Source organism: Tamandua tetradactyla, chromosome 6 (assembly GCF_023851605.1).
Source record: "Tamandua tetradactyla isolate mTamTet1 chromosome 6, mTamTet1.pri, whole genome shotgun sequence".
Taxonomy (NCBI): Eukaryota; Metazoa; Chordata; class Mammalia; order Pilosa; family Myrmecophagidae; genus Tamandua; species Tamandua tetradactyla.
The window spans coordinates 1,360,105-1,382,951 of NC_135332.1; the positions used below are offsets into that span (position 1 = coordinate 1,360,105).

Sequence of the window (22,847 nt, forward strand, 5' to 3'; positions counted from 1 at the left end):
ATGTCCACCACCCTTGCACAGGAAGGTGTTTGTTCATTCATTTGCTTGGCCAGTGAGTGTTTCTTGATTGTCAGGTACCTGGCTGTGTGTTAAACCCTCCTGCCACATCCAGCCCATGGACCATTTTGAGGGCCCACCCAGTGTTGAGAGAAAAAATAAATTCCAACGAGCCACAGGTCAGTAATCCTTGGGCCATCTCATCCCGAGTCCTGAACGACCCCTCATCTTGGTGGTTACATCACAGCTGGTGGAGCTGGTAGGGCTGCCCGCCCAGCCATGTCACACTCTGGCCCTGCAACCCTCGGGTCTGGGCGCAACCCAAGGCTCAGCTGGGCTGATGGAGCAGAAAGAGGGGTTCACATTGTAGCCTGTAGCTGCTAGCTCTTTGCCTCCCTGCTGTGGGCCTCAGTTTCCCTGTCTGCAAAATGGGGGTGAGCTTCTCCTTAGCAAAACTGTTACAGATAAGGCTGCAGGAGGGGTGGGGAGGGGAGGGGAAGGGAGGGGCAGGGAGGGGAGCTCCCTGGGCTGTAGGCCCCCCAACGTACCTACACAGCCTGCCAGAGGCCATGGCCAAGGGCAGCCAAGGGCAGCTAAGAGCTAGAGACCTGTGTGGAAGAGCAGTGAGGTCCGGACTCCTGGCCTGGTGGGGTACCCAGAGCCCTTCTTGTACCTTCATGGGGTGGTTATTTGTTATGGAGGATGCGAACCCTGCAGCCTCCAGAGCTGGTGCCCAGCTAGGAATCATCTCACAATGGCGCCTCGCCAGCTGTGAGATGTGGGGTAGCGCTTCTCCAAGCCTCAGTGCCCTTGTCTGTAAAGTGGGACTCACAGAAGTAAGTCCCCTCCTGGGGCTGCAGGGTCGGGTGGGGTGTGGATTCTATAAGACGAGCCATGCCAAGCCCTTGGCAGGCTCTTACATGTTTGTTGCTGAATAAACGAACCACTTGGGGGCTGAGGCTTGGATTCTGGTCGCCACCTCTTGCCTTTACACCTCAGTTTCTGTAGCTGTTACTTTGGAGAAGCAGCCCCTGTGCTCTTCTTGGGCCTGGGTTTTCCCTCCCCAGTGCTGTCCGAAGACCTATTCTGGGGACCTGGGCTGGGCACCCCCCACCTTGCCACCCCCACGCCCACCCCCTTCCGGCCTGGACCCTGTAAAAACCTTGGCTTGCAGACCCAGCCCGGAGTTTCAGGGACTAGACCTGGCCTCGCAGCCAGGGGTGGCCTGTCGCAGGGTCCCCAGGCGCACCTGTCCCTGTGGGATGCAGAGGGTGGGTGAGGGCAGGGATGGGAGCCGCTGCCCGCTGCCCGCCACCCCGCGGGTGGCCGCCGTCAAAGCCTCCCCCGGTCTAATGCTGACGAGCTGCGCCCGCCGGATGGCTGCGGACACGCGGCTTGAGCTGCACCTGCCCAGCCGGCAGCAGCTGTGCCCGCGGCCATCCTTCACGACCTGGATAAGGATGCCGGCGCCGCAGAGGAGGAGGCAGGTGGGCCTGCGTGGACCCGCCGAGCCCGTGCCGCTGGGGACAGCCGGCAGGGCAGGTTAATTTAATTAATTGATCGCCCTGCCTGGGCCGAGACCTGCTGTGCCAGCGCCCCCCAGCAGCCGCTCCATCGCTGCCTCCGCCGGGGCTGGGGGCTCGAGGCTGCAGCCCCCTGTTGCTGCCTGGCCTCGGCAAGCCCTGCCCGGCCCAGCCCCGCCCTGCCCAGCCCTGCCCAGCCCTGCCCAGCCCAGTGTCCTAAGCGCCAACCTGGTTGCCGGCTTCCCCGTACTGCGACAGCTTTGGCTCGGCGTTCAAGACCCCTCGGGGACTGAATTCTGGGTCAATCTGCCCTGCCTGGAAGGATTGTGATGTGGTTGGTGGGTTGGTGGTCGCTGCCTCCTTGTACCAGATGCCCGTGAGGGCGTTAGAGGTGACCCCCACAGGACCCCCCCACCCCAGGCCTCCTTCCAGTGGTACCCTTCAGAAGCTCTTCGTGCAGCCGGGAACAAAGGCCCTTCTGTCCCTTGCTCACCTGTCCTGAAACGCATCCCTGCCCAGCCACAACTGCCAGCCTCTGTCTGCTTGGGACTGGTTGGTCCCCCTGTCATGGGGGTGGCAAGGGAGCCCCAGGCTGAGGGATTTCTGGGGGTATCCCTTCCCCTGGATTGAAGGTTCCTGGATGCCACCCACAGTTTCCTGTGTGACCCTGGAGCCAGCAAAGGAGTGGAGGGCTGCAGTGCTGGGCCCCACGCTCTGCCTCCCAGGGGGCCCCCTAGGAATGTGGGAAAGGAGGAGACCAATGACGTCCTCCTCACCTGCTCAGGTGAGCTGCAGTGTGACCCCTCCTTCCTGCCCCTCCCAGACCCTCGTCCCCTCTGCAGATGACACCGACCCCTGGAGTGGACACTGTCTCCTCTCTCCTTGCCCTGCTGGAGACCCCAGAGCCTGAGTGAAATGCCCGTCCGTTGATCCCCCAGCTGGCCTGCCCTGGGTGGGGCCCAGTTCCCAGGGCTTCATCCAGGGGAGGCAGCCACAGGCAGCAATGCCACATCAAGGAAGCATGGGAGATCTCAAGGCCAGATTAGGAAGTCTGGGAGCGGCTGCTGAGCTCGGCCTGGAAGCAGGGTGACACCTGGGCATGTCAGAGGGGCTGGGAACGGCATTCCGGGTGGGGGGAACAGCACACAGAGGCCTGGGGTGGAAAGCTGCCTGATAGAGCGAGAGGCACAGGACCGCCACAAAAAGCTGAGCTTGTCAGGCACAGTGAGGCCTGAGCTGTACAGGTGGGCAGGGATTTCTCTGCTGTCCAGCAACCTTCAGTGGCTCCTTCCTAGCCAGAGACCAGAATGCAGACTGTTGTGATAGAGGCCAGCTCAGGGGCTTCCCGTGGGCCTACTCTGTCCCCAGGCCTTTGGAGAGGACCTTTGTGGGCTCAGTGGCCGTGGGGCCTTGCTGCCTGGACATCTTCTGGGGTCCCAGAATGTCTGGCCTCTAGCCAGACCTCAGCGCAGCCCCGTCCGCCCCCCCAATGTCCTTGCAGACAAGACGGAGGTGAACGGGCTGGCTGCCAGGAGTGTCAGGTGGCATCGCGCCAGGCGGACTGTCCTGTGCTGATTAATGAGGTGGTGGGCGCCTGGGATGGTCGGGCAGGGAAGGTCTCCGCTGGCGTGCCTCAGGGCTCTGCCCTTGCTCTGGTCAAGGAGAGGAATGGGACTCACCTCTTGCATGCCCAGTGTGTGCAGGCTCCACGTGACACTCTGGGTACCCCAGTAGTTTGTCATGCCCCTCCTTCGAGTCACTCAGCTGGGAGGTGGCAGTGTCTGCAAAGCCTGTGTTTGCCCCTGGCAGGCTGTATGGCATCGATGGTGCATGTTATGTTCCTGCTGGACTCTGGGCACTGGAGAGAGGGAGCCCTTCACCTCGTCCCCTTGTGGTGGTTAGCACGGTGCTTTTTGTATGCTAGGTGCTCACTTTGTGCACAGTACTTTGTACTAGTCACTCCGTTTGTGCACGGTGCTTTGTTTGTACTAGGCACTCAATCCGTGCTTGTGTGTTGGGGCAGTGAGGGGTTCAGAGGTGGTCTGGGAAAGGCTCTGTCTCCCTCCCTCTCTGCCTGTACCCCCAGAGGCTGGGAGGGGGCTTGTAGGACACACCAGGAGGCCGGCTGCGGGGTGTAGGCCACGCTGTGAGTTGGGATGTGGACTCCGAGAGGGGACAGCTCTCCTACCAGCCTCCCTGGCTTGGAACCTTCTGGAGAAACCACCCGTGGCAAGCATTTTCTTGCGGCAGCAGAGTGAGGGTCTTCACCTCTGACCCTTCAGGTGTGAGGACTAAGCCATGCCCCAGAAAAGATGTTAGCTCGTGATCTGGGGGCTCAGGTGGGAGGTGGGGGTCATTGGTGGGCAGAAAGCTCCAGGAAGGACCCAGCCTTGAGCGGCTGCAGTGTCAACACAGGACCTCGCTGTGAGCTGGGACTTTGGGGCCATGTCTTGCCTCCTTCCAGCCCGCTTTGACCTCGCCAACTGGGGCTGTCCCTGCGGGCAGTGTGGTACCAGGGGCAGGAAGGTCAGGCCTGGTCCACGGGGTGACCCGGGCAGTCAGGACCACGAGCCTTGGACCTTCCTCAGTGGGCACTGGTGCCATCGCCCTGCTGACTGGAACATGGGGCGCAGGTGGCCACCCTCAGATCCTGGGGGCCCGGCTGAGGCCGAGGATGCCCCACAGCCCCCAGCACTGCCCAGGCAGCTGGGGACCCTCAGGCCCCAGTGGACAGAGACTTGTCGTCTCGTTGTGGACCTGCATGGCCCCCCGGCTGTGACCTTGGCCTGACTGCTGCTCCCTCTGGGCCTCAGTTTACCCCTTGATAAAATATGGGGCTGGCCTCCTCATTTCCCAAGGGTCCTCGCATTTGAGATGCCTCTGTCCTGGCTGCGGCCGCACAGGGAGGCTCTTTGCCATGGGTCGTCAGTGTGGCCCTAAGCACGCGCCCAGGGCACAAGATGCCCTTGTAAATGGCCTCTGCTGTTGGTTTTGTGGCTGGCCGTATTTGAGGTGTCATTAGGGGAAGCTGGTCAGAATTGCCAGTGTCCCGCCACCCACCCCACTGGGGCATTATCTGAGCATCGGTGGAGGGTGGGAGCTCCAGACTGGTTCTGGCTAGTGAGGAGCAGGCAGAGTGATGGGTGTTACCCCAGGCCAGCGTGGGGCGTGGCGGGGTGGGACTCCCTAGAACCCTCTCCTTGGGTGGCCCAAGGTGGTGGCCACCCAGTGAGCAGGAGGCCCTGCCACCGAAAGGTGGGTGTGTAGTGTGAGGGGGAAATCAGTTTTGTTGTTTTACGCCTTTGAGAGTTGTTTTTGTTGTTGTTGTTGTTGTTTTGTTGTAGCAGCATCACCTAACCAATCCTGACTGATAGGTCATGATTCTTGTTTCTTCTTCTCTTCTTCTTCCTCCATCTCATCATTGTTGTCATCATAATAGTTAAGGCCTGAACCCACCTGGGTTCCCATGAGACAGCAGTGAGTGAGTTCCAGAGGTTGCAGAGGGGACCTGCGGACACTAGAACTTTATTGCTGACCTATTTCTAGAGTTGTTCAACTCATTCTCTCAGTTCTTCACCTTCTCCCTCATCGGTTCACACCAGCCATTCAGTCATTAAAAAAAGTGTTTCTTGAGCCTCTGTTTCCCAGGCCCTCGGGGTGCCAGGGCCAGCAGGGGAGCTAGAGCTCAGGCAAGCATGTGGTCTGGGGGAGGTGGGGCAGAGGCCCTGCTCAAGCTCACCTGGGATCTGGCTCGCTGGGGCACAGCAGGCTGCAGGGACTGGGACAGAGGGTAGAGAGCAGAAGGCTCCTGGAATCCCTCAGCAGAGGCCACCTCCAGGAAGCCCTCAGAGACTGCAGCTAGGCTGGCCAGGCCGGCCCCTCTCCCCATCGCCAGGGAATGGAGCCTGGCACCATGGTCTCCCTTGTCCTGCTCCACTTCCCTGCTCCCTCTGCTACCTGCTCCCTCCCTCCACTGGCTCCTCAGCTTGGGGGGGGGGTTCCAGGTACCTGCTGAGAAAAAGCTCTGTGGGCTGCTCTTATGGTGAGGCTGGGGAGACCCAGACCCCCATTACAGAATCACAAGATCTTGGTGTTCTCTGGAGCTGGATCTTGGCTGCGGGGTGAGTGGGCATCTCTGACCTCTCCTTGCCTGCCCTTATGGCCTCTCCATGGGTGGCGGTGGGGCTGGGAAATTGGGGTTCCCCAGGACCCTCAGTGTCCTCCTGTCCACCTGCGGTCACCTCCCAACAACCAGAGTTCCCGACCCAGGTCAGGCACCAGCTGCCTGCCTGAGCCCGTCCTCTTGCGTGCAGATGCTTCTGCCCACACGGAAGCACCCAGAATGTCCAGCCTGACCACTGCCAGGGCATGGGGGTGAAGCCTGTGCCCAGGGCCCCTCCCTTCCCCACTTAGAGCCCCAGAGGGAGCCCCTGGTGCAGGCTGGGCCAGGCCACCCCATTTTGCAGACAGGAAGATCGGGATCCACTTGTTACTTGTGGGGAGACTCGCAGTCCAGAGTCCCTCCTGTCACTGCTGTAATGACCGGCCACATTTGGGGGTTCCCTGTGCGTGCCGGGCACCCGCTGGGACCCCCGTGTGGAGGCTGATGGCGCGCCCCGTCCCGGTGAGGAACTGAGCTCAGGGAGGCCGGGACCATGGAGGGCCAGAATTGAGCAGGAGGCCGGCCCCGGCTGTAGGACGGGTGGACATTCGGGGCGTCTTTCCTGGCCTCTGGCTCTGTGCTTGGGACTCTGCTCCATGGCTCCCTGACACTCGGAAACCTGCCCTGCCCCGAGATGCTCAGGCCCGTCCCTGGCCTCCTGGCTTCAGCCCCCACTGCCCTGTCCTCTGAAAGCTGCTGTCCCAGCATGCTGCCCACAGGGAGGGCTCCGCAGTTCCGTCCTGGAGCAGCCTCCCAGGGGTCTCTTCCAGTACAGCTGTGACTGCCCCTGCCTTTCCAGGCCCCTCACAATCCAGGCCTGAGTCGCTGGGGGAGGTGGAGCCCATTTGCCTGAGATCTCTGCACCCCGATGCCAGTCCCAAAGTGATGGGATTCAGGGCCCTTGTCTGGAAAGAGGAGCCTGAAGCTCCACTTTGCATCCTAAATGGCACCCACAGATTAGAGCCCCCTGCCCAGAGCGTGCCAGGGTGGGGGCCTGCAATGGGCAGCTGAGGGGTGCAGACCCGGCTGCGTGGAGCCTAAGAACAGAGCCTGGGAGGGGCTGTCCCGAAGGTGGGGGCTCCAGGAGGAGATCCACCTGCATACTACAGGAGATCACACTCACACACACTCCTGGATCACACTAATTTACACACATACACACACAGACATACACACACTCCTGGATGCCAGCTCACACTGGATTACGCACACACATACAGACACACACATTTCTGGATGCCAGCTCACACTGGATTACGCACACACTTACAGACACACATGCTCCTGGATGCCAGCTCACACTGGCAGTGCACACATACACAGTCCTGGATGTCAGCTCACACTGGATTACACATATGCACACACAGACACATGCTCCTAGATGCCAGCTCACACTGGGTTACACACACACACACACACACACACACACCAACTCCTAGATGCCAGCTCACATTGGAATTGCACACATGCACACACAGACACACTTCTGGATGACAACTCACACTGATATTACACACACACACAGACACACATTCTTAGATGCCAGCTCACACTGGCAGTGCTCACACATGCACTTAGACACACACTTTAGGTGCTGGTTGACACTGGCCGCATACCCACACACTGAGACACAACTACATGACACACCCACACACCCCTGCTGCTTGTTGTCACACTCGTGGACACAGCCCCTTCTCCAAGTCCGTCTCCCTGACACATGCGGCCCAGGAGCTGCGGCCCCCAAGCCAGACCCATGCTTTGTCTGCCTGGCGGCCGCAGGCACCCTACAACAGACACTGACAGCATCAGCACATGCAGACACGCATGAGGACGTGCTGTTACACACCCACCCGCCACATGGGTGGTGGCAGCAAAGGTGACTCAGACGCCCGTGTTCATGGAGCAAAGGCGCTCGGGGAGACGAGAGCCCTGAGAGGCTTCCGCTGCAGAAAAGAGCGTTTCCGGGAGAGAGGGTGGCTCCTCTGTCCACAGGGCCACGCATGAGCCAGCTCCTTGCCTGCCTGGGGTCTGAGCTGGGGCCGTGTGCTCCTGCACACCTGCACTCAACCCATCGCAGACAGGGACACCATCCCCTGGCTGGGGGCATTGGGAGAGGTTTCCTGTCCTTTTCCAGCAGTGTCTCATCCCAGCTCCCCTGGACCTGGGATCTGCCTGGAGTTCATGCCCCAGCTTGGCCCCAGCATTGACCCCTCGGTCTTTGAGGTCAGAGGGCACAGTGCCTGCCACTCCCTGCCCAGCTGCTCGGAGTCCCGGCACCCACAGCCGGCCCTCTTCCTATTTCAGAAATGGGGAAATCAAGGAAAGGAAGCCAGCCAAGGCTATTTCAGAGGCTCCCAGACGCACCTCCCCCTGCAGTGCCCTGCCTCTCCCAAGGCAGACAGGGCCCCCCAGGAGCCTGTCCTGTACATGGGACCTGCGGGGTCATGTTCTCCAGAGGCCCAGAGAGGGCCACAGTCTTGCCCCAGGTCACACAGCAAATGGGTGACCAGTGCCTCACTCAGGGCACCCCCGCAGGCCTCATGTTCTTCGGGGGGCGTTGCAGGAGGCAGGCAGGCAGGCAGGAGGAGGGAGGCAGGGCCATCTTGGCTTCTGAGCCTCCCCTCTCCCCTCCCCTGCTCTCTTCTCTCCCTCGCACGGGTTTATTTGGAGAATGACTCACAGGAATGCAGCAAAATCCTGATGGATGGGAAGGCAGGCCGCAGTGCCCGGAAACCCGCCTGGTCGGGAAGCAGGCAGGGAGAGGGGCCGAGAGAGGCAGGAGGCTGGGACCCCCTGGAAGGGGGAGGCAGAGGCCTGTGGGGGGGCTCCAGACACGGCCTGGGTGTGGAGACCTCTCTGTCGGCGCTGACCCACCTGTGCACATGCACACACAGTGTCCACACACACCGACATGCCCTCACACTCCCACTCCCACACTTAACACACTTATGTGTACTCTCACACACACTCACACTGAGTGCGTACACTCACAATCCTTTCACAGCTCTTAAATACTCACTTTACACACTCCGTCACACACGCACTTGTGCAACTCACACACATTCAGTCACTCTCAACCCTCCTAAACTCTCACATGCTCATTCACTTTGTCAAATGCACATTCACAGCCCTCTCACACATTTGCACACTCACAGGCACACTCACAGCACCCACCCAGGCCTATGGCATTGTGCACCTATGCTCCAGCCCCCACCCTCCTCTCCTGACTGCCTCCCTGCTGCAGAGTGCCCCCACGTTTGTCCAACCCTGTACCCACTGCATGCCCACTTGCTCAGCCCTGCGCCCATTGTGCACCTGCTTTCCAGCCCTGTGCCTGCTTTGCTCCTGCTTCCCCAGCCCTGTGCCCATCACATGCCTGCTTGCCCAAGCCTGTGCTCTGTGCGCACTGTGTCCCTGCTTTCCCAGCCCTGTGCCTGCTGTGCCCCTACTTCCCCAGCCCTGTGCCCGCTGTGCCCCTGCTTGCCCAGTCCTGTGCCCGCTGTGCCCCTGCTTCCCCAGCCCTGTGCCCGCTGTGCCCCTGCTTCCCAAGCCCTGTGCCTGCTGTGCCCCTGCTTGCCCAGCCGTGTCCACTGCATGCCTGCTTGCCCAGCCCTTGGAGGTTAACACGCCGTTGCCCCCGAGTGCGACCCCCAAGTCTGACCAGAAGGCAGAGCTGCGCGGGGTGGTTGGGATCTGGTAGGACGCTTCAGGCCTTCTCGCCCCACAGGTGGGTGCCCTTCGCTCGGCCCGCTGCGTGCTCTGGAGCATGGGGTGGGGGTGAAGAGGGCATGTCCCCTCCTGGAGCTCACAGCCGGATGGGGAGGCACACCGGGCACCAGGCCAGTCTGCAGGGCAAGGGGCAGCGAGTGATGGTCGGGGCAGAACGGGTGGTGGGGCTGGGGCCAGAAGAGGACACAGGGAGGACAGAAGTCATCGGCCCTAGCCTGGAGGTCACATTCCAGGGGCTGTCCGAGGGAAGCCGCCCTAGGGTCATGCCTGTGCCTCCCCGGAGGACCCCCCCCCCCCCGTCTGCTGGAACGCCCGGCCCAGGCCAGGCACTGGGGCCACCGCTGCTCCCCGTGCTGTGGGCGGCCTCCGCGGGCGATGCGCCTTCTTGGGGAAGCTGGGGTGCGGGTGTTTGCGTGAGCTCCCCTGACTTTAAATGTTGCTCCGCTGACGGGAGGCCTGGCTGGCTGAGCCATGGGTCCGCGTGCCGACCTCTGCCCCCGGGCTCTGGGGGTGCTGGGCCCTTTGGGCCAAGGCCGGTGGGTTTCATGTCGGCTCCCTCGTGTGCCTTATTTTCCGGGAACAGCCCAGGTAGTTGGCTGAGCTGCAGCTGCGGGCTGGGTGCTGGGGGTGCACCAGCCGTGCAGATGTGAACAAACTGTATTGGGTGGGACAGCGGGAGGGAGGGTCCCTGCAGATGGACCCTGGGGGAGTGCGCTGCAGGTGGAGCAGCCGGTGCAAAGGCCCTGGGGTGGCACCCTGCCGGGGACTGGGGATGACGAGGGCAGGGCAGCAGAGGGCCTTCAAGGGTGGGAGGGGGTTTGCTGTGGACCCTGGGGGAGGGGGACAGCTCTGACCTCAGTTTCCACAGTCCTTCTGCTGCCGGACGAGGGAGCTGGAAGCCCCACGATGGGTGGGTGGACGGTGCTGGAACCTGTCTCCGTGGGCTAGTGCTGAAATGAGATTTATCACAGGGAGCCTGTGGTCCATAGAAGTGGTGACGCCAGTGCTGCACTATGAAAACAGGATTCAAATATTGTGAGGATGTTAACGGCACACTAGCGAAAAACAAACAGAAAAAACCCATAACAGTGCCGACACAAAAGGCACGTAGTGTACAATTCCATTTCTATAAAATGTCCTGAAGAGGCAAATCTTGTAGAAACAGAAAGTAGATTAGTGGTTGCCAGGAGGGGAAAAGGGGAGCGACTGCCAATAGGTACAGGGTTTCTTTGGGGGATGATGAAAATGTTCAGGGATTTGAGAGCGGTGGTGGTTGCACCACTTGTGAAATCACTAAAAAGCATTGAATTGTACACGTTAAGAGGGTGAATTTTATAGTATGCAAATTATATCAATAAACATTTTTTTTAACACACTAGGAGTTCTAACCAAAATTGATGTACATAGAAAAAACTGGAAGGAAGAGTGAAGGGGGCCTCTGGACTTTCTAAAAATATGAGCTAAAAGTAGTCATTCCTTTTTTGGTGGGGGCAGGGAGTTAACTCTAGGGGTCTCAGCTGCTGATTGGAGCCCCTGGCAATGCGCGCCCAGCTCTACCCTTGTGGAATTCCCTTGTAGGTTATGTGGCCCCGGCCAAGTCAAAGGATCAGAGAGACCAGTGGGTCCCTCAAAGGTCACCTCATCCTCCCCTATCTGGAGCCCGCGATGCCTGTCTGGTGCCTCCCTCCCCACAGAGCCCATCCGGTTTATGCTTGCACGCCTCCAGCGACAGGTTGCTCACCACCTCTCCGGGCAGCTGGCTTATCCCTTTTCTGGGTAGCTCTGCCTGTGAACACGCTCTTCCTTATTTGGAGGTGAAATCCACCTTCCTGTTTCATCCACTCTTCTCGGCAGCCTCTCTGAACCTCAGCTCCTGGGTCTGCAGCCCTCTTGCCTCCCTTCCTCGGCTGGAGGTTGCACAGGGTTTGGGGGGTCCAGAGGAGGGAGAAAGCCTGGGGGGGGGGCTGGGGCCCCCAGGATGTAAAGGTTAAAATTCTAGACTGTCACCGTGAAACTGGAATTCGGCACTAATCCCAGTGATTGAAAACTGAACTCTCTCTATAGACACAGGGGACTCGTCACCATCAGAGCTGATGTTTATGGAGGGCTTAGAACGTGGAGGGCTTACAAGGCGTGACAGTTCCTATTGTTTCTCAGCACAGCCAGGCCCCGCTCTTCTCCCTATTTTAAAGGTGAAAACACTGAGGCTCAGAAACATATCGTGAAGGGGAACACATTTTGGGAGTGGTGTGGATTCTAAAAGAAAATCAGCCAAAACATCACGTAAAAACATACTGAAGACTGGAAGGAGCAGCTCGTTGGCAGGCTCGGCTCCTGGCGGGTTTCTGGGAGACGGATTGCCCTGCCTGCCCTTGCAGCTGCCTCTCTCAGGGCTGGGGTGGGAGCACCCTCCTTTTCTCTGACCGTGAGCTTTTTTGCAGAATTTAGGGAGTGGATAATGTCATCTTCCGCCCCACGGACTTCAGTTTATAAGGCAGTTTTTCTGTCCCTCCTGTGTCAGCCCCTGTGAGGCAAGCAGGAGCAGAAGCATTATCCCTCTTCTGAGATGTGGAGACAACGACCCTGAGAGTGCGTCGTTGCTGCCTGGGGACACACAGCCGGGACCAGCCGTGGGGATAGGCGGGTCACTGCCTCTCCTGTTTGTGAGGAGAACAGGGGCCCTGGCTTTATCACCAGATAACCCCGTTGGAGAGTCCAGGCAGGGGTTCAAGTCCTGACCAGCCACTGTGCCTTCCTGAGCCTTCGTCTCCTCTTCTGGAAAACCTGAGTGCCAGCCTCAGCCCTGCCCCCGTGTGGGGACTGTGGAAGCACTCCGCTCGGAGGTGACTTCTAGAGGCTGCGTGACCATGGGAAGGGCCTTTGCTCTCTCAGGACGCAGTCTCCCTGGCTGTGGAGTAGGTTAGGAGGCTAGAATATCCTGGGGGTCCTCCCCAGCCTGGTCTCCCACTCGCTGATCCACTGACTGGGGCCCTGCTTTTGGATGCATTTGGACCAGAGTCCCCTTCAGGGGATTTCGGGGTCCCATGTCTCTAGAGCACTATCTAGAAGGGGTGAGGTGGGGGAGGGCCGAGTACAGGGGCCCCTCCTGTCCCGTCTTGCTCTCCTCTGTCCACAGGCCTGAGCTGGGTTGCTCCAGGCGGGGCCCTGGGCCTTGGAGGCGACTAAGGTTAGCTCCGTGAGCACTCACAGGCGGGGCTAGGCCCCCAGACCTGGGCTAAAGGCCCCACTCGCACGGCCCTCCTGCCTCCGAGCTGCCCGCTCCTTCTCTTCCACCACCTAACGCATCCTGGGTAGAGCATTCAAGTGGTGCGTGGGTGCGTCCGTCCCATGCCGAGGGCATTTGGGTGGTGATTTCTTCCCCATGCTTTCAGGGGTGGTCTCTGCAGGTCGTGTATCCCCTTTGCTCGTTCCCAGGGACTGCCCTGCCCCCACGGCCTCGTGGACCCCCCGTGTCCTCTGCTCTGACCCTCGCTGGGCCCCAGCTGTCATGTCCATCCCCCGGTTGTCGGACTCTGTGGCCTTCTGGGTTGGCATGGAGGACGCTGGAAGCCAACAAGCCTAGCAGGGAGGAGGCTGATGGAGTCAGGCCAGCCTGGGTCCAGGCAGGACAGTCGGGGGCCTGGGGGCCTGGGGGCAGCCAGCCCAGTACCACAACCAGGGAAGGCCTGCAGACCTCAGTGCTGAGCCGGCAGGGCCAGAGGCAGCCACTCCAGGAGTGCCAGGACCATCCAGAGGTGCCAGGAACCTGGGGTCACGTGCTGGGACCCCCAACCCTGGGCCTCCTATGGCGGGGAGCAGGAGCTGTGTAAAGGCAGTGACTAGCACCTAGAGGTGTGTGTGGGTGCACATGTGGGTGTGCATACCAGCATGCATGAGTGTGTCTGTGCACTTGTGCATGCACACGCGTGCATGAAGTCTCAGTGTGCCCTTCTGTGTATACCCATGTATGTTTACATGTACACGTTTCCATATATCTGAGTCTGTATCTCCCCATGTGCACGCAGCCCCTACTGTGCTTCCAGATGCCTGCATGAGTGTGCGCATATCTGCATGAGTGTGTGCGTATCTACATGAGTATGTGCGTTATCTGCAGGAGGGTGAATGTATCTGCATGAGTGTGCAAGTATCTGCATGAGTGTATGCGTATCTGCATGAGTGTATGTATCTGCATGAGTGTGCATGTATATGTAGGAGGATGCGCGTGTCTGTGTGAGTGTGCACGTATCTGCAGGAGTGTGTGTATCTGCATGAGTGTGCATGTATCTGCAGGGGTGTGCTTTTCCCCCGGGGATGCATGTGTGTTTGGATACTGTGGGACCCCTGCAGCCTCATGTGCCCTCTGTAAACGGGGGTGGGGGCCTGCTCTACGCTTGGGGAAGGGAATGACTGCCCCCCCAGCTCTTGTCAGGCCACTAAAGCCCTGTCAGTGGATACAGGTGACCCCATCAGGCGAGCCTTCCTCGGCACCCGCAGCCTCTCTGGAGGAGGAGGAGGAGGAGGAGGAGGAGAAGAGGTAGCCGCCCTTCCTGCTCGGGCACTGCCCGTGGGCCTGTGTGTCTGTCTGTAGGTGTGGCTGTGTGTCTGTCTGCCTGTGTGTGCCTGGCTTAGTGGCCCAGCACCTGTTGCTGGTGTGTGAGGGTCTTCTGGGGCTGCCTCGGGGGTCTGACCATGCTGTGTGCAGGTGCCTCAGGAGGGGTGTCTGCTGCCTCTGAATGCGTGTGTCTGCGTGTGGGGTGTGTGTCCATGTGAGGGGTGCGTGTGTCTGCGTGTGGGGTGTGTGTCCACGTGAGGGGTGCGTGCGTCTGCGTGTGGGGTGTGTGTCCACGTGCAGGGTGCGTGCGTCTGCGTGTGGGGTGTGTGTCCACGTGCAGGGTGCGTGCGTCTGCGTGTGGGGGGTGTGTCCACGTGCAGGGTGCGTGCGTCTGCGTGTGGGGGGTGTGTCCACGTGCAGGGTGTGTGCGTCTGCGTGTGGGGGGTGTGTCCACGTGCAGGGTGCGTGCGTCTGCGTGTGGGGTGTGTGTCCACGTGCAGGGTGCGTGCGTCTGCGTGTGGGGTGTGTGTCCACGTGCAGGGTGCGTGCGTCTGCGTGTGGGGGGTGTGTCCACGTGCAGGGTGCGTGCGTCTGCGTGTGGGGGGTGTGTCCACGTGCAGGGTGCGTGCGTCTGCGTGTGGGGTGTGTGTCCACGTGCAGGGTGCGTGCCCATGTGAGGGGTGCATGTGTCTGCGTGTGAGGTGTATGTCCACGTGAGGGGTGCGTGTGTCTGCGTGTGGGGTGTGTATCCATGTGCCGAGTCCTGGGGTGCCTTTGCCTGCACCTGGTCTGAGCCGCCTGGGCCAGTGAGCACTGGGCACTGCGGCCGTGTGGGCGTAGAGGCCCTGGGGCTCTTCCCCTCCTCCTGCACGCTCCCTGCCCTGGTGGACCACATCCATGGCCCCATTACCAGCGTAGGGTCCGGCAGCACCGATTTCAGGCCCAGGCTGTGTGTAGGGTCAGAGGTCAGTCTAGCAGGGATCAGCTGTCCATCTGGACCTGGAGGTGGTGGCGGAGGCGGGAGGTCCTTTCATGGCCAAGGATGGGGGTCAGTCTGGCCGACGCCCAGGACTGGTAAGGGCCTCAGCCACAGCAGAGCCGAAAGGTCCACATGGCCCCCTCGGCCCCTGGGTGACTCTTTGACCCTGGGGTCCCCAGGGGAGCGCAGGACTGTAGCTGCCTACGGGGTGGGTACGCCAGGGACAGGAGGGCGGCCTCAGAGCTGCCAGGGCCCTGCCGGGCACCTGTCTCCCAGCTGGGGGTAGGGGCGTCTTGGCTACTGCTCCCCAGACCCAGGCCATGCTCCCCACCCTTCCCCGTGCTGCCTGAAGGAGATGGAGACCCAGCAGGGCCTGCGCCAGAGGCTGCAGAGCTGGGCCCAGGTGTCCCCGGGAGACCCTCCAAGGTGACCCTGCCCTCTGGGCCTGTCCCTGCATCTCGGACCCCCCACTAGTCCCTGACCCCCCTTTTTCTCTCCTCTCCCTCTCCTTTCTCTCCCTGCCTCCCTATTTCCTCCCTCTTGCTTCCCTCTCCTCCTTCTTGCTCCCCTTGTCTTCCTTCCCCTCTTCTCCACACCCGGAGCCCTGCCCTCTTTCCCATCTTCCCTTCCCCAACCTCTGCCTCTTCCCCGCACCCAGGCCTGGCCCGCAGTCACCGCCCTCCTCATCCTGGGGCCTCACCCCTGCAAACTCACGGGCACGAGTTCAGCGTCTCCGACATCAGTCCAGAGCCAGTGCTGGGAATGGAAGGTGAAGGTCAGGGGAGGGCTGAGGGGGGGCTCCCGGAGCAGAGACACAGGGACCACGCACTGCCTGAGCGTCGTGGGGGACGGAGGCTAGGCAGGGACAGAGGTGGCCTGGGTGAGGCCCTCCTCCCGGAACTGCGGCCAGCCTGGGCAGGGGGGCCAGGGTGGTGCCGGGCCCAGCCACACGCTGCCCTGTTGGAGCTGTGGTGACCTCACCTGCTGGCTTCCTGCAGCCTAGCAGAGAAGGGCAGACAGACGGACAGACAGAGATGGCGGAGAGAGCCACAAGGCAGAGAGCTCAAGGGTCATTTGCTTCTTGGTTCACAGGTGGGAACGGGCCCCAAGCAGCCCAGAGGGTCCCCCAGCCTCGATTGCCAGCCCCTGGGATTTGGGGGACAGGGGGAGCAGGGAAGGATGCAAGCTCTTATGGGGGTATCTGTACCCTGCTGGCTCTCCCCAAGAGCTAGCTCAGTAAGCTCTTTGCTTGCAAAGAAAACCTCAAGGTTTTTTATCTGTTTTCCCGGTCTCCTTCATGCAGTGCCAGGCGCCCAAGAGTGGGGGCAGAATAGGAAAGGGGGTCACGAATGGCCACACTGTGTGAGGGGCGCGCAGGGACCGTGCTTACTGCTGTCCTCCCTGTGCCGCGGGCACTGCCCAGGGCCCAGCAGCTCCATAAGCACATGAGGCGGATGAATCCTGTGCTCCGGGAGGAGGACAGAAGTGGGTCTCCGGGGGTGAGAGGACAGGCCACTGACCAGGACCAGCACCCTCCTATAAAGGGGAAACGGAGCTCAGAGGGGAAGTGTTGGGGGCGGCTGGCCCAGTGCTGACCGAGGTGGGGCAGCCATTCCCTGTATATCCCTAAACCTGGGCCTCGCTGTTAGTTTTGAGGTGGCAGATGGGCATAGCATGACGGTGCCTCATTCTGACAGAGTGGCATCTCGTCCTGATGGGTATCTACATGCCTGCATCCCCTCCTGCCCAGAAATGGGGGTCTTGGACCTTGATTTTCTCCCTCACTTGTCTGCTGATCCTTTTAGCCTGCCCTGAGTGTAAATCCAGACCCTTCCCCTTTCTCACCAGGCCCTTAGCCTCTGCCCCACTCCAGGACCCACTGTCACCCACCAGGGCTAGTGCAGTGGCTGCCACACAGGCCTCCCTGCTTCCCCCACCAGCTCCCACAGTCTGTTCTGGCCATAGCAACCAGGAGGTGGCGGGTTACTGTGCAAACCTAAAAATCATGTCCCTCCCCTGCTCAGAACATGGGGAGACTCTGCATCTCACACAGAGGTCTTGCCATGGTGTACAGGTCTCTCTGGGGCGTGGCCCCTTGTCACCTCACTGCCCCATCACTGTGCTCAGAAATTCCAGGCACGCTCCTGCCTCAGGGCCTTTGCACTTGCTGTTTCCCCAGCTAGCCACTGAGCTCGCTCTCTTGGACTCCAGAGATGCCCCCTGCTCCAGCTGGCTTCCCTGACCACTGATTTAGAATTACAGCCTGCGCCAGGTGCTTCCAGCCTCCTTCCCGGGCTTTATTAATTTCTCATGGCGCGCCTCCCCATTTGGCCGTCTACGTCCTCACGCCCTCACTCTGTCTCTTGCCTGTCTCCCCAGTGTGCAGGAAGCTCTGTCTTGTTCCCTGCTCTGAATTCCTGGCGCAGAGAGCAGGGCCTGGCACATAGCTGGTGGTCAGTGAATATCTGCCAACCAACTGCATGCATTTCTGCCTCCTCAAGGGGTGTGACTTTGGGCAAGGTTCTCTGGCCTTAGTGACCCCATCTTTGAAATGGGGAGAGTGGCTGCCCAGGTGGATGGACAGACCAACATTTGACATTGCTGCCCCACTGCTCCATCAACACAAGTGTGGTGGATGTCCCCAAGTCCCTGGTGCCCCCTGCCCCTCTGACCTCAGGCCCATGGAGTCCTGGAGACCCAGGAGGGCCTGGGGGTCGCCAGGCCAGGGCCAAGCTCAAACAGAACTTCTGGGTCTCGGCAGCACCCACGTGGCTCGGTGGACGGGGTCCATGCCCCTCTCTTCCTGCCCCTGCGTCCACCTGGGTGGCTCCTGGCTAACCCTGACCTTGTCCGCCATTGAGCCTTGTCCCCGGCTGCTGTGGTTGCCTCCCTCCCGGCTCCTGTGTAGGCATGTTTTGCTGTTCGCGTGGCACCAGCCAACCAAAGGAGCAGATCGCCCCAACCTGGGCTCTGCGTCCTCCTCCAGGAAGTCTTGGGCCTTTTTTATTTTTAAAATATTTTTATTGACGGGTCTTTACACACACACACAGACCATACAGTGTGCACAAAGGTGCACAATCAGTGCCTCACAATATCATCACATAGTTATGTATTCATCACCATGATCGTTTTTAGAACATTTGCATCACTCCAGAAAAAGAAATTTAAAAAAATACTCCTACATCCCATACCCCTTACCCCTCCCTCTCACTGACCACTAGTATTTCCATCTACCTGATTTATTTTACCCCTTATCCCCCTATTATTTATGTTTTATCCATACTTTTTTACTCATCTATCGACAGCCTGGACAGAAGGAGCACCAGGCAGCCCTGCACACTGTCCCTGCCCTGCATGCTGCTGTCAGCCAAGCCAGGCCCCCTTTTTCCAGCTGAGCCTCCTGCAGCGGGAGGGGGACTCCCAGCCCAGGCCAGGACAGGAACGCTGCCAGCTAGCTGCCCCCTCTGTGGGGTGTGCCTTCAGCATCTGTAGAGCTGCTGGGCGCCTGGGGCTGCTCTGAGACCCCACTGAGTCCTCCAGGAGGGTCTGGTGGGACAAGCAGGGGCCTGGGGGCCCCCACAGGCCCAACTGTGAATCCTGCCTCTGCCGCGTGCTTCATTCATTCGATAACCACAAGAGAGCGCCTACTGTGCACAGACGGGAGTGGGCAGGCCCTCCCTCGAAGCCTACACCTGGCTGGGATCAGTTCCCATCACTGGGTGTCCTTGGCAGGTTCCTTCACAGCCCTGAGCTGTTTCTCCTCCCCGCGCTGGGCAGCCTCTACCTCGGGGCACTTTCTGGTGGCCCCTTCATGATGACCCTTGTGGAAGGGCCCTGGCCAGCTCAAGGGTCTCCATCCTCCTTTGGCAGAGGGGAACATTCGCCCTCCTTAACTGGGGTCCCTCGCCCCCTGGGAGCAGTGAGGAAAACCCCTGTGGGGGGCCAGCTGTCCTTAGGGACAAGCTGCCCCACCCCCTACCAGCCCTCCAGGCCCCCCAGTGGACCTCCATTGGCCTGCTGTTCAACAAGAGGGCTGCCGGTTCAGGAGAGAACGTTCACAGAAGAGGACTTGAGTTCACCTCATTCATCCATTCATCCGACAAATATTTACTGAATGCCCACTCCAGGCGCTGAGGATATAACAGTGAGAAAACAGACACAGATGCATAAAGACCTAAATTGTATGGTGTATTAGGAGGTCAGAAAAACACTCCAGGCAGAGAGACCAGCAAGTGCAAAGGTCCTGGGGTTAGCGTGCCTCATGAATTCAAGCAGCCAAAGGGGGCAGCGCGGCTGGACCGTGGGGGAGGTCAGAGAGATGAGGTGGGGGTTGACTGTGTGGGGCCGCGTACGCCCGGTGGTCACTCGTAAACCAGGGAGGGAAAGGCAGGCAGGCGCTGCCAGCCTCGGTCCTTGTGGGCAGCTGCAGGAAGATGTTTCAGGATGTGACAGGGACGGTATTGGGGGGAAGGGTATGGGTCAGGGGTCACTGTCACCAGGGTTAAGTCTCTGGCTGGGGTGGGGGTCCCCGGCAGGGATTCCGGCTTCTTCCATTTGCAGCTTGATGTGCAGGGTGGGCTTCTTGCAGTTCACCTGCAGCTTCTGGACAGACTGGCTGTTCTAGGGCCAGATAGCCAGAAGAGGAAACCAACTGGCCGCCACATTCTAAAGATGGGGAGACCTGAGCCCAGGGAGGATTTGGGCTGCCCAGGGGCCTCTGGCTGGGGGGAGGGGCGGCAACCCACCTCTTTGCTTCTGCATCTTTACCAGGTAAACCAGGGGGCAGCCCAGAGGGCAAGTGTGGGTGTTTTATTTCTGGCAGCAAGGCCTGCATTTTAGGCAGCCCCGGAAGGTGGTGGCCTCGGGGGCAGTTCTGAGGAGGCCGTGAGCCATTCCAGGCCAGTGGCTCCCAAGCCTGGCTCTCTAGGGAGACGGACAAAGGGCAGGGCAAGGTGCAAAGGCTCTGGGCTTTCGAGTTGAATTGTTCTGAGCTGGAGCCCAGGAATCTGTATTTTTTATTTTTTTGGTTTCCCTGTTGACACTGTTCCTGGCAGAAGGTTTGAGAGTGGCCTACTGGCCACCCCCAGCCAAGAACCCGAGGGCACAAGGTGCCATGCAACCCTTCCCGCCGCACCGTCCTGGCACGCTGGGCGCTGGGCGGAGGCGGCACTCTCACAGGAGGGTGCGGGTGGCTGCCAGCCCTGGAGCCCCCAGCGGCCCGCCTTCTTTCGCGCTTGCGCGTCTGGCCAGCAGTTACGGGCAGGGGGTGGGGAAAAGATGGGGAGAGGGGTCGTGCCATCACCGAACCGCAAAGCACAAGTGTACGGTAGAGGTTGGGGTACGCTTCTCCCTTCTACCAGAACAGAGAGGGGCCTGAGCGCAGAAGGGCGGGCGGGAGTGGAGGTGGGGGTCGCGGAGAGTGAGAAAGACCGACCGACTGGCGAGGGGAGGAAGTGGGGCAGCCAGTTCTGACCTGTGTATATGTGATACCCCGCCCAGCGCGCGCCTGGGGGCCACGGATAGACTGTAGGGTGGCTGGCTGAATGAATGAATGGTTGCGTGCGCGGCGAGGCGGCCTGGCGAGGGGCGGGCCGGCCGAGCACTCAATCGCTGCCGCCAGCGGCGCGCAGACCCCTCCCTCCGGCCCCGCCCGGAGCGTTACTGCGTGCCCGGCGGGACTCCGGTGACCGTGGCGGCGGCGGCTCCCGGGCCTGGGCCGAGGAGGGGCCGCGCCACCGCCGCCAGGCTCCACGTTCGGCCTTTAGCGTGTGGGCAGGGCAGTCCCGCGGCCTCAGGGAGGACCTGGAGGCGCGGTCAGGCCCCAAAGCCTCCGGCTGCGCTCTTTGTCTCGGCTTAGTTCTCTGCTGTCTCCCGGCCGCCGCCGACCGCTTTAGACAGCCCACTCCGCGCTGGTCTCGGCTGCTCCCCGACTTTCGAGGCATGGTCCCCGCTGCCCCAAGCCCGTAGGCCTCTCTCCGGGCCAGGCAGGGTCCTCCACACCCAGCGCCTCTAGGACCGCGGGGCCGGCAAGTGCCAGGATCTCCAAGCGGCGTCTCTGGTGCAGTCGCGGTGGGAGGGTGTTGGTGGAGGGGGGCCCTCGTCTCCCCCCCTCTCCCCCCCTCCCAGCCCCTACACATCCGCGCTGCGTGTGCCCCGACCCCAGCGCTGACTGTTAGCGCCTTAAGCGGCTCTTCTGCGGCGCAGCGATCCCCGACGCCACGCGGACCCCTCCTGGCTTTGGCTCCACACGCATCACACAGCCCCACGCACACCCGCCTGCAGCCGGGGATAAGCGCACTGCCCCTTTCACACGCAGCCCCCCCACTACCGCAGTCCCACTCGCAGACAAGCCCACGCAGCTACACAACGCCCCCTGGGCCCACCCAGCCCCACCCACGCAGGCACAATCCCACCCACGCAGGACCGCACGCAGTCACACGACCCATTGGACGCACGCAGCCTCACCCAAGCACACTCTCACTCACGCAGTAACCCCCTGCCCCCAGTCACACACCCCTCTGTAAACAATCGCACAGCGACAAACACAGTCCCACGCGGGCACCGCATCTCAGCCCCACCAGGACCCGGCAGTACATTCATAAGCTCGACCCAAACCCCCAAACACCGTGACATCCTCACTAGGCACAGACCAGAAATACACATCCACGTCGAGACACTCACGAACCTAAACGCGCACGGCCAAGGGCTCACCCGCGGGCTGTAAGTCACTGGGAAAATACTGCCGCGTCCCTCCCCCTCCTCTCCCCCATACCCGGTCCCTAAGCGCTTCAGAGCCTCCCAGCCAGTGACCCCTAGCCCCGAGGGGAGAACGGCGGGAGCGGCTCCCCGGCGCCCCATCTCCCCCCCCCTCCTCCCTTCCCTGCCTCCTCCCTCAACTGCCTCCTCCTCCTCCTCCTCCTCCTCCTCCTCCTCCTCCTCCTCTTCCTCCTCCTCCCCTCCCCCGCGTCTGGGGCGCGGGCTGCGCGCAGCCAAGCCCCCTCGTCGCGCGCCCCTCCCCGCGCGCGCCCCGCGCCCGCAACGCCTTGGCCGAGTGGATGCGGCCCCGGGGCCGTCTCTAATTACCTCCGGGCCCCCGGCGGCCGGTGAATAATGGCTACCGAGGGCTCTCGTAGGGGCTCCTGAGAAGGAAACGCGGGGCGCGAGAGGCGCGGCGCGCGCGGGAGCGCGAGGGAGAAAGGAGCGAGCCCCGGGCCGCGGCGAGCGGCGGGCGCCAGAGAAAGGAATCGCGCCAGCGCTTACATTTTTCCCCTCCCAAGGATCTCATCTGGACACCGCGTTCTGGAAGAGGCGAGGGGAGAGCGCGCGCGAGGAGGAGGAGAGAGGCGGCGAGGGGAAAAGGAGACGGCGAGACGTGCAGCCCCGGCGCCGGCGAGACCCAGGAGGAGCCCGCAGGTATTGTTGGCGGCCGGAGCTTTGTGTCTTTGGGGGGGGGGCCCATTCCAGCGCAGGAGAGCTCCCCGAGCCCTGGCCCGGCCGCCGCGCGGTGACCTGCCCCGCACCCGGGGCCGCCGGGGGGCCGCCGCCCGCCGCGCGGTGAGCTTGGCTTGGAGTTGCGGATGTGCCTGTCTGGGGGGTTTCCAGGCCGGCCGAGGGAACTGGCCTCAGGAGAAGGGATTTCTGTCTTTTTCTTTCTTTCTCTCTTTCTTTCTGTTTTTGGCCGCAGTTTGGTTGTGCCGGGGATCCCCCTCCCCCCAGTGCTTTGGTGAGAGGTCTTGGCGACAGTGGCGCTGGCGGAGATGGCGGGGCTGGTGGCGGCGGATGGGGAGGTGAGGGATGCTGGAGAAGGAAGGAGTTCTGCTCAAGTTGGCAGTGGGCGCCCAGGAGCTGGTCGGGTCGGGGAGGGCCGAGCTGCGTGCCCCGTCCGGCCCCGGGCCACTGGTGGGA

General features: G+C 61.3%; 1 protein-coding gene across 4 annotated transcripts in view; it reads left to right on the forward strand.

Annotated features, from left to right (window-relative positions):
- Window positions 1-22,847, forward strand: part of RAI1 (retinoic acid induced 1) — a 109,386-nt gene that overhangs the window by 13,509 nt on the left and 73,030 nt on the right. For all 4 annotated transcript variants that reach the window (XM_077163369.1, XM_077163368.1, XM_077163367.1 and 1 more), the window contains exon 2: window positions 22,220-22,355. Coding sequence is in view for 3 of the 4 variants with exons in the window: in XM_077163368.1 (XP_077019483.1) it covers window positions 22,220-22,355 (136 nt within the window). In the remaining variant the exon portion in view is untranslated. The remainder of the gene's footprint in view (window positions 1-22,219; window positions 22,356-22,847) is intronic.